This window comes from Excalfactoria chinensis, chromosome 3 (genome assembly GCF_039878825.1).
Source record: "Excalfactoria chinensis isolate bCotChi1 chromosome 3, bCotChi1.hap2, whole genome shotgun sequence".
Classification (NCBI taxonomy): domain Eukaryota; kingdom Metazoa; phylum Chordata; class Aves; order Galliformes; family Phasianidae; genus Excalfactoria; species Excalfactoria chinensis.
Genome location: NC_092827.1, coordinates 47,607,857 through 47,622,853, shown reverse-complemented (window position 1 = coordinate 47,622,853; position 14,997 = coordinate 47,607,857). Strand labels below are relative to the sequence as shown.

The 14,997-nt window shown below is 43.3% G+C and overlaps 1 protein-coding gene across 2 annotated transcripts in view; it reads right to left on the bottom strand.

The window, feature by feature from the left end:
• The window catches only part of NKAIN2 (sodium/potassium transporting ATPase interacting 2), a 513,101-nt gene extending 505,304 nt beyond the window's left edge, over positions 1-7,797 (bottom strand). For both annotated transcript variants that reach the window (XM_072331397.1, XM_072331396.1), the window contains exon 1: positions 7,656-7,797. In XM_072331397.1, the coding sequence (XP_072187498.1) occupies positions 7,656-7,709 (54 nt within the window). In that variant the 5' untranslated portion in view covers positions 7,710-7,797. The remainder of the gene's footprint in view (positions 1-7,655) is intronic.
• Between the last annotated feature and the right edge of the window lie 7,200 nt (positions 7,798-14,997).

Here is a 14,997-nt window from a genome sequence, read left to right as displayed (position 1 = left end):
GTCTCTCTCCTGCCACCTGCAAACAGCCCTGCATTTTCGCATTCTGAAAGGTGATGTGACATATTACTGGCAGTAACACTTCAACACCTTTTTCAGAAATAGCTGAATTAACTTCATATGCTGCCTTCTGTATAAAACTCTACTATTGAGATTTCCTTCATAAGAAAAGAAGGGTGACTCAGTCTGTTATGGTACGAATACAGGATACGATAGACTTTGTAACGGGTGACTTGCCAGTTCTGTATAACTGGTGACTTGCCAGTAGAAGTGCCACCTAAAATCCCAAGGTGTGGGGGGGAAGGGGGAGAAGGAGGTAAAGCGGTGTTAGAAGCAATTGCTGCAAACAGCATAAGGAAATCTGATATTTGTTTATTTCATACACAGCATATATTTACTGATTTTAGCAATCAGCAGCATAATCAGTATTTCTTATGTATGTTACATCATTACTCAGGCAGCAGGAAAACAAGTTTGTGTATGACAAGTAAATCTGAGCCTTGGATGAAAGAAATTTTCAAGGTAATCAGTTATAAGTTAACATTTAAGTGGAAGTTAGTAAAGCCCTAAAACTGATAAACATTTCTCATAAGTTATGTATGAATTAAAATCAAGTTTTTATTAAAAATGCATAAGTATGATCTGTGGTTAATAGAACTATCAGCTATACGTATTTACTTTTTAGTGAACACAGATATCAGTAACTTTTCCTCTAAATGTCATTTCCATCAGAGGGTCACACAGTGATACAATGCTGAAACTACTCTCACATGCCATCCAGTTGGTACATATACAGCTGGGCAGAGAGGATAAAGTAACAGATTGTGAAATCTCTGCTTGTCACAGTGGCAAGAAAGTGTCCTTTCAGCAACTGTATCCATTCCACTTGTCAATTCCTAGCACTCAACAAACTCCCTCACTATATTATAAATACACACACATATATATGTAAGTAAAAGAAAAAAATTATCTGGATAAAATGAATTATTTGATGCTTTAAAATTCTTATGTTTTCAGCACATTCTTTATGATCACATCTTATTTACAGTTGTTCCTGGCTTCCTCGTTCCTGCAGAAAGCCTATAGAAAATTATCTAGTAATTAAAGTAAGCATAAGTCAGTTTAATCAGTTTGATTTTAGCATCAGTGAATGGTTACAGAAGAATAGAAAGTGGTGTCTTATTACTCTGGTGAAACCAGGCTCCTTCATTTCCTTCTACACACAATGGAAACAAATGGCATTCCAAGGCAGTGCTTCTCAGTATGGATATCATGCACAGTCTTCACCCTAAATTAGTCAGATCATGTATATCCTTGTCTCAGTACAAATACAAAAATACTCATTATTGTCATTCTCCACTAAATGTCACTTAAATTAAAGAAACACATAGTCCTCAGAGGAATTCACTTACTCATCTTTTCCCCATACAATGTCTCAACCAACTTGCTCACATCATCAAGCACTTTTTGCAAGCCTTACATGCTTCACTTGCATTGTACCCATTCCAACTGTTCAGGATAGGAGAACCCTCACTCACAACTCAAAACATAGGTGTGTGGTTTTTTTTGTTTTTTCTTTTGCTTTCAACAATTCTGCTATGGAACATATTTCTGTCTGTTGACTACCAAGTGATAGATTTCTTTCCACTGACTACAGAATGACTATGGAGTTATTTGTGTCTTTAAAAAATTGCTTACTTAGTTCTTCTTGCAAAGAAACCAAAAAGCAAAACAAAAATCCTTCCTGCTGCTCATCATTCAAGCTGCTTGCTCAAGTCACTGTCAATACAAAATTAATTCCTGTTGCCAAAAACTTGCCTCGTAGCTATACAAGAACAGTAACTTAGCTAGATATTCTAGGTCCCTATATCCAGGTAGTCTATTCACCTCTTCTCAATCTATTTAAGCCTTTCCCTCCCACCCATCACTGCAGTATCTGAATGCTGAGTCTGCTCACTGAACTCTAAAGGAGTTCATTGTTGAGACACAGTGAATTAAGATTTGCTGTTCAGCTGCTTTGAAATCTCTTACCTCTGCAACTTAAAACAACAAACTCTGTTTTTCTTGAAGTGCATGATTGATTATTCACAATTATTACCCATTCACATTTCTACGAAAAGAACATACTGAACATTTCATACTGAAAGTCAACTAAAATTGAGTGATGTAATTGATTGAAACCTTTGACATCCACTTTCTGTACATGTCACTATTTTTTACCTCAAGTTATTAGAAATAAATAGCTTAGATATGAATCTTTGGTATCTTATCTCAAAAACAGAACAGAAAAAAATATTGTTTACTTTTCTACCAAGGTCTTAAACCAAAAAAAGGTTGCAACATATTCTTTTCATAGCAACAAAAGATGTTCACTCACTGAATTCATGAGCAATTCCCTGTTTTATATATTCCCAGCAACACCTCAAAATCAACTTCTTAGTATTATAGCTTTCAAACCTACACTTGCTGAAAATCTGCTATTCATAAGATAGTTTCCTTTTCATTGCTAGTATGATCACTATGTTTTCAGATACAATGAAACTAAGACTTTCACTTTCTTTCCTATCAAAATTGAAACAAAGCAAGCAGTGGAATTTTAAAGAAGGCACAGACGGTAGCTGTTGACAGCCACAATTTCAAAGGTAGGCAGGGACTTAAACGTAAGTACTATTCAAAATGGAGAAAACAATCATTTCTACACTCTTTCTAGATTGATAACCTCCAGATCAACAGGCTAAGAGGAATCACACTTCCACTTGTAAAGCTCATTTCTTTAATTTCCCTGATGCTAACAGAAAATGTTGGAACATGTAAATGTCATCACAATTTTCCACTGCAGACACTCTTCTCCTAAAGCTGCCATTGAAAACCATTGGCAACGGTGACAATGGAACACAATTAAAAAAACAAGCACACAGAAAAAGAAACACAACGCTCCCTGAAACTCAGCATTTGGAAGCAAACACCAAAAGTTTTCCCACTGCAAAAGCAAAAATTAAAAATAATAAAAAAATCTACATGCTAGACACATTCTTTGATGTGCTATTGGAAAGCACTCTGGTGATAAGCAATGTATAAGAGTTTATATTAAAAAGAGTTCTTAATTACATAAAGCTACAAAACTGTAGAGTAGCTAATGCTAGAGAGTCTCTGCTACGAATGTCATCATTTTGCTTTCTGAGGGACCCTGGCTCTAATCCGGCAAACCTCACTCACTGAATGTTCAGAGATAATTCAACCTGCAAACTGTTGAAACATGAGTTTTAACACTCAAGCAAGGCTATTCGTAGTATAAAATAGCAGCAAGCATTGTAGGTAGGTTTGTGAAATAGATGAGAACCTGCCAAGATCCCCATTTTTGAAGAGTTTGACCTTGGTTTCAAACAATCAGTTTATAAACCAACAAAACCTGATGACATTGGGAGGGAAAAAACAAACAAACGAACAATAAACAAAACTATAAACCCACCAAAACAGTAAGTAAATATTCTGACCAAGACAAAACAAAAAAGCACACCACACATAGATATTTGCTGCTCATGTTTAAAACATGATGAAAGCAGATCAACTGTGCCCTCATGTGCAACCAGGTAACTAAATATGTGGTTATGGATATAGGCAAGTATAGAAATCACCTCATATGATACAGTTTTTGAAATGCAGTACTTGAATACACTCTTAATTCACACTGTTCATTTCTGAAAAAGCGTAAAACAAGTACATTTCCATGCAGCTTGTTAGACTTCTGATCATTTTTTTTTTCCTTAGCTTAAAACTAAGGAAAAAAAGCTTCGCTGTTCTGCTCATGCATCTCAGACAGTGGCTTCTGGCAGAGGCAGTCTGGTAGGGCATCAGGTGAGATTATGTCCCTAAACTATGAGCTATTGGTAAGAAAAAGGAGACTTCTAACTTTGCAAATCTTTGCCTGTGGAAAGCACCAATTTTTAGAATTTAGGGAAACTGTGCCTGTTATAGTACACGCTTCCTTAGAGCATCAGATTAAATACCTGAGAATCACCAGCTGAGCCTTGATTCGTATGCAGCTTGGTTACAAAGTTCATTGGCTGTAATACTTCACTTCTACATTGGAACTGAGTTACAATTTACATTAAATAAAAAAAATAAAAATTAAAATTAAAAAATAAAAATAAAAATAAATAAAAAGACCTTGCCTGATGGACAGAAACAATAAGATAACTATTCATGAAGATCTTAAAGAGCTTTCTTTGAAAATATTGCCTTTTCTCAACATTCCACTTGGAAAGAAAGATTCTAAGCTGAGAAAATGCAGTACTTTGTGTTTGTTTTGGGTATTTTTGGCCACTGACCCACGTTTTCCAAGCAGCCACAGAGGACACTAGAAGTTTCTAACTGGCTTTCATGGTATTCCTGAAGCCTTTCAGAAAGCACCAAGTCAACTGTAGTCAGCAGGTTCACCTTTGCTGTTCTTGCGAATAAAAAGTCTGAACAACAGATATTAGTGTTACTGATTGAAGCTATTAATACAAAGAGAGAAACCCAAAAATAAGGAGATAAAAAGGACAAAATGGAGCAGCAAAGGATTCTCTCAGTGCAAGCAGGATGGCTGACATACAACAAGAAGCAGCAGAGCTGGGTTCTCTTCAGAAGGACAAAGGACAAGAGAGACCAAGATTAGTATATTTAAAAAGTGAAAGGACACTTTGAAATCATTAACACTGCATACAGAAAGCAATGCCTTGTTCCCAGCATCAGCAAAATTAACTGTTACTTGCTGTTAATTCTTCTCATTGGCTTGAAATACAGAGGAAATGAGCTGTCGTAGGTTGTTTTCCAAAGTACAAATGAGTGCACAAATAGGAAGGTATATGTATATTAATAAGCAGGAGAGCAATGATCAGTATGCCCTTGAGAGAAGAAACATTCCTTGAGCTTTCTGATAATCAGATTGTAGAGTATGTCGCATCAGCTAGGAGCATATAAAATGCATTTATGAAAATAATTTTGCTTGTGCGGGGACTACCCTAAGTTGATGAAGCTCCACTTCTGAATCAGGATTTGAAACAATCACCCTTTTTTGTGCCTTCATGGACATCTGCATCCTCTATGAATATGACATGTAACAATGTCTCCAGTGAGCTGCAGGATCCCTCAATACTACTTCTTGTTATAATGACAAAGACCAGTCACACCACCACACCCTAGCACTGCAGAAATGGAATATCTTTCCACGGGAGAAAAATAAATAAATAAATAAATAAACAAATAATAAAAATTAAAATTAAAAAAAAGGAAGAAATTTTTCCTTTAAAAGAAATATTTTTGTTCCTCAAATAATATTTTTGTTCCTCAAATAAAGGTATACTTTTTGCTTTGGACAATCATTTAAAAACTGAAATCCATGTCTTAGTAATAAAAGACGATCCTGTTAAAAGTTCTAGGTGTTTTTTTTTTTTAAGTATGCTTATCAGTGCTCGTCAGCCAGATGATATCTTCATCCTTTGTTTTACATGGGTGGCTAATTTACATGTGGCTGCTAATTCCAGGGTGAACCTCAGCAGCATTTACTCCATTAAGCAGACTTTGCCAAAAAAGCAGTGATAATTGATCAGCCAACCACAGGCCTACATGTGGGTGTTAAGCCTCGTCAAATTAAACTTGTGATCTGATGATATATGGCAATATACAGAAATACAAGTAATAAAGTGCGAAGACGTTTCTGTTGTGGCTTTTTTTGTTTCTGTTTTTTTCCCCCATGTAAATGATTATTCCTGCTTTGGACCCTTCTAAATGCCATGATAGAGGCCAGATGTGACTCAGAGATGTGTGCTGCTGCTAGCACGTTCCTTTCACACCCAGGAAACCTTCCCAGGATTGCTTTCAGTTTGTGAAAATGTCTTCACATTATAAGTTTGCTCAAGCTAGTCCAGAAGGCAATTCTAACTTCAGCTACATATATATATATATATATATATATATATATATATATGACACTGCAGCTCATGACCACTTATAAAAAGCTTACAGTAATGCTACAGTTCTACATCAGCTTACCTGCTTGTCCACCTGCTGGTATATTCCCATGGGGCGTTTCTGTTTACATCTTCACCACTGTTGGTTGTTTTGTTTTGTTTTTTTAATATATTTTTATCACCATGAGTTAGCAAATACATTTGCCTTCACAAGCTTCCAAAACAATAACATTTGAACATCTCAGCATGTTCCACCCTTGTCATAATCTCCTGGCTGTTGACTGCATTTGAAACATAGCCTTATAGCCACAAAAGGTACTATTTAAGCCTTTTTTGTTCTCTTTGCAGAAAACGCATAAAGTATGCTTTTAAAACTTAAATAGCTCTGAAGAACTTCAGTGATTAATTTTATGTTTCTAAATTGCTGGAAAAGGTTACATTCCTGCCATTCCACTTGAGATTCACTACTTCTATTTAAGATTCGTTTTTTAGACAGTGTGCATGAATAAATCACATCTGATAAGGTCCATCCAGCTACAAAGAATCAGATAACTTAGGTGGAGAACAGAACCTACAAATAAAATGCTTTCCGGAACACAAAGGGATTAAGGGCTGATTACAGCCAGTAGGAAGACCACAGGCATTTTGGGTTTCTGATTTGCTAACAACACCCTGTGCTTTTAGTACTCATTTTGGTCCCTGAAACCTACCAGGTTTTCTCTTCTGTAGTTCTCTTAGCACCTGTCTGCAGGAGAAGGATTGGCGACAATGCCGGTTGCTATTGAGACCGACCAACAATCCTCAGCTCTACCATTCAGTACGAGGCAGAGGGATGGGGTAATGCAAATTATTTCCTTCCCGTGATAAGGTTAACTGCTTAACAGAGGTGCTGACTGCACCTGTGCTGCCAGCATATCCACGCTAGCTCCAAAGAAAAGAAGAAGGAATGGTTTCAGCCATGTGTCACAGCCTCCAGATCCATAGGAATGCCATACGTCATGTACCAGACTGGATGACACTAATCCAGGTACATGTTACTAGAAGATACGTTCCTGCAGTTCATTAACTTTAAATGCAGTCACTTTGAAAGAGCCACGGTATCACCGCATGCCGTGTATCCACCTTGGAAGCGGGTCTATTTTTAGGCAGTTTCTTTGTTATTGTATTTCAGCGCCCACTTTTCAAACTCAGTGTAGTTTCGCCTGGCAGCGGAGCTCACAAATGCTGCCACATGTCCCCTGTATATGCCAGTATAAATATATAATCGGTTCCGTACCGTAACAGCCTAACGATAAAATGTTAGCACACCCCGCTAAGTCTGAAAGACACGAAAATACACATCTGCAGAAGAGCGCAGACAGAACAACTTCCCACGCACGCACCTGTACAGCACACTGCCCGCCAGCCACGCACCACGCGTGACACGGCCCCAGCCACGCAGCGCACAACGCCGAGCGCCAGCGGCAAAGCGGGCACCAAGTTGAGCCCAGGCTGCCACAACTGCCTGACTTTATTAACTCCGCCGCGCGCCCGCCCTGCTCGAGCCGCTCCGAACTACCTGTAACGCGGCCCCATCGCCCGCCTCTCCCCGCGCCGACCCCAGCACGCGGGCAGCGCCCCCGGACACCTCTCCGGGCACAGGGGAGCCGCCCAACCGCCCCGCCGTCTCCCTCCCTTCCTCCGCGGGCCGCCCCCGCCTCCACTCACCAGCTGCGCGCCGCACACCGCCACCAGCGTGCACCGGCCGCTGCAATAGCCCATGGCTCCCGGCACCCCGCGCCGCCGTCCCGCGCCGCGCCCACTCAGGCGGCGGGAGAGCACCGCCCGGCCGCCGCCCGGCTCCCGCCTGCCGCCGGCGCGCCCCGGCCCGGGACCCGCATGGGGGCGCGCCCGCCGCCCGCCCTCAGCCGCGGCCGCAGCGCCCGCCGCCTCGGCGGCCGCCGGCAGCGGGGCCGGCCGCCCCCGCGGAGGGCGGCAGCGCCGGGGGGAGGGCGGCGGCAGGTGCCTGCAGGAGCAGCCGCGCTCTGCCGCTCAGCCCCAGAGGCATCTGGGCTTCAAAGTTTGCCCCCTCAACTCCGCTCGCAAACCATCCGGGCTCGCGGCCGGCTGCGGCGGGAGGGAGGCGGGGGGAGGGAGGAGGGCGGAGGGACGGGGAGGCGAGGCGAGGCGGGCGGGCGGCGGCGGCGGCTCGGAGCTCGGTTCACGCTCAGAGAGCGGTTTCCCTCTGCCCGCGGCAGAGCGCACCCCCACCCTCCTTCCTCCACGTTCTCCTCCTCCTCCTCCTCCTCCTGCTCTTCCTCCCGACAGGGCTCTGCAGCCCAGCAGTGGAAGACCCGGGGGCGCGGCGCAGTGCTGTGCTGGCTGCCTCTCTACCGCTTTGTCTGCTCTGGCGCGGCGAAGGATGCTTCACGACCGACATCCCCGCACCCGCGCGCCTTTGTCTCTGCAGGACATCGCTCCGCGCCCACACGTCCAGGGCTTTCCCGCACCATGCCCCGGCCTGGCCTGACATGGACCGACGCACCCTGTCCGCCCGCACACCGCCCCGCAAAGCGAGAGGCTCGGGACCGGGCCCGCAACGGGGCAGAGCGCACCTTCCGCTGCCCCCAACCCCGGCCCGCGGAGCGGAGCCGGCGCGGCCACGGCCCCGAGGGGCGCTCTACTGCCGCCTGCCGGGCCGCCGCGGGAGATGCAGGGAAGGCCGCCGGCCCGGCCTCCGCGCAAGCTGCCGGTACCGGGGAGAGCTCCTCTAGAGCTGCGGAACCGCTGCGCTCCGTGGCCGTGTAGAGAACCACGGCAAAGCGCTGAGGCGTGGACGGGTAGCGACTGAGCGACCTGGACTACCGGGAAGGATCCGGAGCAGAGGTCGGGAGTTTCAGGGCGAGAGAGAGGAAAGAAGGGCGAGAATGACAGTTTTAGGTATAATATATATAAATTGACTGGTTTGGGAAGGAGATTCAGCTCCCCTTCACGATGAGGTGCACTGGCTGGCATGATCCAAGCTTTCTCTGCTACTTAAAATATCCAGAGTGCATAAAGTTGGCAGAAAATGTTGTACCGCATTTTGAAGTCAGTCAACCTCAGAATCTTTTACTTGCTGCGTCATCAGTGGCAATCTTGACATTGTGTTCAGACCAGGTCACTTTCGTGTTGAGCTGACTATTAACAGATGCAGCTCTTTGTCATTCCTGCACTGACATGCCCAAAACTGAGCGCAGTACTTGATGTGAGACCTCACCAGTGCCAGGTACAGGGGCAGGATGATTTCCCTAGTCCTGCTCACCACACCATTCCTGATACAAGCCAGGATGCCATTGGCCTTCTTGGCCACCTGGGCACACTGTTGGCTCATATTCAGCTGGCTGTCCATCAGCACACCAAGGCCCTTTTCCATCAGGCAGCTTTCCAGCCACACCTTCCCAAGCCTGTAGGGTTGCCTGGGTTTGTTGCAACCAAAATGCAGAACCTGACACTTGGCCCTATTGAAACTCTTACAGTTTACTCTGGCCCATCGATCCCATCTATCCAGATCTGTTTGTAGTGCCTTTCTCCCCTCTGGCAGATCAACACTCCCTCCCAGCTTGATGTCATCTGCAATCTTACTGAGGGTGCTCTCAATCCCCTTGTCAAGATCATTAATAAAGCTGTTAAATAGAAGTGGCCTCAGTACCAAGCCCTGGGGGATACCACTCATGACTGGATGTCAGCTGAATTTAACTCCATTCACCACAACTTTTTGGGCCCAGCTGTCCAGACAGCATTTCATCCAGTGGAGCTGGGTCTTTCTTGATTTTGTCAGAATGCTGCTCGTGGTGTTTTTTTATAGCACTGCCATTGATGTGCAAGTGTTAGTTGGCATTATGGTTGCTTGAGCTATAGTTTTGAACTGGATTAGGTGTAGAAGTAGTATCACAGTTGCTCTGCAGTTGTCTCATTGCTTTGCGTAGGTTTCTATTGATACAGTGAATCCCAACCCATTGAGATGTTATCGTGGCCAAAAAGAAGCCGGACACACTTTTATTCATCTACAAGAGTTGTCACCTTAAAACTGGCAATATGGCAAGAACAATGCATTTGATTATCAGAGCCTAGACCCTTGAAAAGCTGATGCTGCACATCCATAGCTGATCTGGGTGTTAGTGGGAGGTTTCCTAAGGAAAATGTGGGAAAGCCCAAAAGGACAATCTCCGTGGTCTTCTGAAACTTCCCAGAGCTCTGTTACCCTTTTTTCTTTCTCAGCACCTTCTATTGCAGTTTTGCCTCTTAGTCAGAACCTCTTCTTTTTGCCTTCTCCTGTTCCCTCAGCCTATGGCTCACCTTTCCCCTAGTTGCCTTTTTCTGCTCCAGTGTCCTAATTCCTCTGGGCCCTCCTGGGCTCCTGTGGTCCCCATTTTTCACCAGGAGCTGGGGAGCCCCTGTCACTGTCCCACAGTATTGAATGCTGCATCACACTCACATGTGGCCTGCATTTTGTCCTGCCTTTGCTTGTTACAAGAACTGCTTGGTAAGGGCCCTCCAAAGAGCAGAGTGAACCTCAGAACTGAAGCCACAGAAGTCATTTGTATGAGCTGCTCTGTTCCCCAGACTTGTTTGAGCTTGATACCACCTCTGCAGCTGTCTGCCTCTATTGTTTTCTTCTTTTCCAAGCATGAGTCTTACCAAAAACTGAGGTTTAAAGCAGAAGGCATTCCTCTCTCTGTTAAATCTTTTTGTCAGATAGGGAGAATCTTCAGCTGCAGACAGATTTGAAGAGTTGAAGAATTCCTCCTCTCCCCAGCCTCACCACCAACAGGTTAATCCCTTGCTGTGGGCTTGCCTTTGCTTGCTCTGAACAGTCAGGGAAGTTACAAGTTATACATTGGAAGGGGGGGGGAAAGTAAGTATGGAATGGTTCTGGCAGGAAGAGAATGTTTACAGCACTGCCTGGAGCTCACAGCATCCCACTGCCTGAGAACTTTGGAGAACTTTAGGAAAACCATTTCAGCTATCTCCAGATGCTCAGGGACCTTCCCAGGCCAGTCTGAGCTTGTTTGTAGACCCTGCAGCTCCAATACACAACGCAATCAGCCATGCACATACATTAATATCACCTTATAGGTTCCCAGTTGAACTTAACAAAAGGTCTGTTGTGTGTGTTCAGTGTGTAATTTCTGAATGTTCATTATTTTGTCAAAACGAAACCAGTTTTCTTAGAAGCTGGGCTGTGTGGTGCTCTTCACTGAAGGTTGCGTTGTGCAAAATACTAACTTATAGACTTTGGTGGTTTCACCCATTGGTTTTTAACATTAAAGACACAACAAGAGGGAATAAAGAAAAAAAAAAAATTATTTTTGTTCTTCTCAAAATGAAGTGTTATTTTTTATAAGTTATCCCTGGGAAGTGATTATTTCCAAAATTTCTGGCTTTCACTAATGACTGGAAATGTGTCCGTGACAGGGGGGCAGTAGGCCCATGGGCCCCTGGCCCCCCAAAAAATGGGAAGGGGAAAAAGGAAAGGGGTAGAGAGATGGGAGCTGGGCTCAAGGAAACAAACAGAGCAGCAGCAATGATCTAAGGAGGAAAACATATTTTACTATGATATCAGAATGCAAGATAACACAATATAATACAATCAAATTGAAATTGAGGTTAATAAGAGAGAGAGACATAAATAAAATAATTAATAAAATAAGAGAGAGAGAGAGAGAGAGAGAGAGAGTTTTCCAAAGACTGAGAAGCCTACTTTGAAATTGAAGGCTCATGACTTGGAAGCACACCCACACTGGCTGCCAGGCAGTGAGAGAGCGAGCATCACTTCCATGACATATTTCACTCTCTGACCATGAGGTCCTCTGGGACATGTAGTTCTTCTTCTCTGTGCTCTACATGATGTTATGATGTGGAATACCAATAGCAAAAAGTGCAAAGCCGTGACAAAATGCAAGGCTTCTGTTGTGTTCTACAGACCAAGGTATAAGAACTTGTTTATAGTGCCTGTACAAAACAATGTCTGCCCTTTGGAGTGAGTAGGAACATGCCTTTAATGGCACAGTGGCAGACAGCCCGTGCCTCATGCAGTGTGTGCCTGGTAATGTGACAGTCTTTCTAAGTGGCTGCAAGTCTGTCCCTCAGCTTGGGGAAGCATGAGGGGAAGCTGAAGACTCAGGAAACATCAAAACCACAGCCCCAGGGAGACTGAGGTCTTTCCACAGCAAGCCACAGGCCAAATGAGCCAGCCTGTAGAACCACAAGCCCAGCTTGTATATGCCTTCCCTTTAATAAAACTTGTGTGCCAACACTACTTGTATGCCTACTCTTTGTGTTTCAGGGCTACAGAATAGTGAAGGACATAGTAGGTAAGGTGTATGAGGGGTGGCTGGAGTCACTTGTTTTGTTCAGCCCAGAGAAGAGGAGGCTGAGGGAAGGAGTGAAAGGTAAGAGGGAAACTGCACAGGATGCAGCAGACCTACTGGACTGAGATAGGCATTGATCGGATAGGCATTGATTGCCTGGGGTCACTTGGTTTGTTCAGCCCAGAGCAGAGGAGTCTGAGCAGAGGCCCCATAGTGGCATACTGCTCCTCACAAGGAGAGTGGAAGGGCAGTGCTGAGCTCTGCTCTCTGGTGACAGTGATGGAATCTGAGGGAACAGCATGGGTCTGTGTCAGGGGGTGGTCAGGCTATGGGTTCAGAAAAGGATCTTAACCAGAGGGTAGTCAGGCATGGAACAGGCTGCACAGGGCACTGGTCATGTCCCCATGCTGCCCAAGTTCAAGGAACATTTGGAGAACAGTCTCAGACACAGGATTTGATTGTTGGGTGGTCCTGGGTGGGGCCAGGAGTTGGACATGATGATCCTTATGGATTCCTTCCAACTTGAAATGTTTTGCGGTTCTACAACCCTATAAATTCAGTGCAGTGCAGGTTTGGCAATGCTTCACTCAGAACATTCTCTCAATGTGACTATGTCCCACCATTGGCATAGCTGGCAAACCAGCAGAAGCTCTTGCCTGCTGTATCCATTCCCATATCACACCGGTTCTACACTGCTTGATTCTTGATCGTGTTCTCATTGATAGGAAGGGGAAAATATTTTTTCAGTTTAACAAATATTTTGTTAACAGAGCAGACCTTGCTGTGTGATGGGGAAAATTAATTAGGGGGGAAAATACATTATTAAGACGTAAGGTAAAATTATTGTAGGTTTAAGCACACTGCAAAAAGAATTCTCTTAAAATCTGCAAGACTTTAGCAGTATTATATTATTTTTTGAACCTCCTCTTTACCACAAAGATTGAGTGTCAGGTACTTTTTTTTTCCTCCTGCAGAATTTCAAGACTTGATTGCCCAAATGACAGTTTACTTATTTTACTGTCACATACTTTTGTGAAATGCCATAACAAGTTGATTACAGGTTTCACATTTTGCATAGTGACAAAATTGTCTGTCATATAATAGTCTGATGCCTGAAAGCCATTTAACTAAGAAGCAGTTTCTACTGAAAATAATGATATTTGAAACATTAAGATTGGGTTTAAATATGTACATTTTTTTTAAGCAATCTTTGTTTTAACTGAATGAGAAGACCAGTAATATCCCTTTTAGGCATGAATTTAAGACCTGTCAAATTCACTAGACAATAAATAGCCAAAAAGTGAGGCAAATCAGGAGGGCATCATTTCATGAAAGAAATGAAGGACAGAAATTGGAAACCTTGGGATAAATCTCAGCTGCTACAAAATGGGAAAAGTGCTTGACTCCTGTTTGGAAAAGCTATTGTTCCTATGAGCTTACACAGCAGATCTGGGTCCATGAATGTACCCTGGCCACTGGAGAGGAAAACAGATTACCCTTCACTGTGAAGACATATTTGGTTACCAGAACTGGTGTGAATGAGAATAACAAGATTTACCTTCCTTATTTGATGATATCCATGCCCTATATGAGATGCAAGGAATAAAATTAATGCGGATAATGTATTCACTTGAAAAATCCAGTTTCTGGAGTGATTCTGAGTGACTGGATTTAGTAAATAATGTGATGCATCTTTTCTACCTTGCAATACTAACCAGTTGAGGAGCTTTCCAATGGTTACTATTATTGTTAATGAGTAAATTGAGCAGCAGTGACAACATCCTAACTTTCTGTGTGTGGAAAAATAAGCCAGTTTTCAAAATGTGAAGAGATTGGGATGAGGAAGCACCACAAGGAGTTGGAATGAAGAAGAAAATGGTGTATCCCTAGCACTCTGTCACACACTGATTTTGTGGACAGCACAATCTGGACATACCTGCCATTAGGAATGCTAGTAGAAAATTGTTATTTAAACATTTGGTGGAGCACTGAACCTGTGTGGAGAGGTCCTGTAGCCACATGCTCCTATGAGGCGTGAGCAGAGCTCAGTAGAGCAGTGTTCGAAGACACCTCTGACCTTCCCTGGGCACCAAACGCAGCACACCAAAAGTGGAAAAAAAATGCTTCATGACCACAGAACAAAGACAGCCAAGTGCTGACACTGCATCCTGTTTTCTGAGATTTGTATTCTCCGGACTGGAGAGACAACAATGGTGCAACTACCCTGGGAATTCCTAGACAGCTTCACAGTCATGTGTGTGAATGGGAAAAAGAAGGAATTGGATCAGAGTAAGAATGCCTTCCATGTTTTGTTGCTTCACGCAGGTGTAGGGCTAATAAATTGCCATCTTCAAGGCTTACCACTTCTCTCTGTAGATAATATTTGTACAGTGATTTTCCTTAACTACCACTGTAGTTCTCTCTGCTTTTAATGGCCAGTCATTGAAAAAAAAAAAAAAAAAAAAAAAAAAAAAGGTCTAATAACACTATGACTACTTTATTTTCAGTTGATGCTTTCTCATTTGTGGATGCTAAAGCATTGTATAGGTAAATGTGTACTATTGATCCTATTTTTTCAATCGATTTGAGCACAAAGATGTGAAATAATTCATATGTTAGGTACTTCGAACATTCACACAGTAGATTTTTGTTATCCATTTAATATGAACTTGTGTAACCTTTAGAAAGCCACTTAAACATTCTGCTTCATATGTACC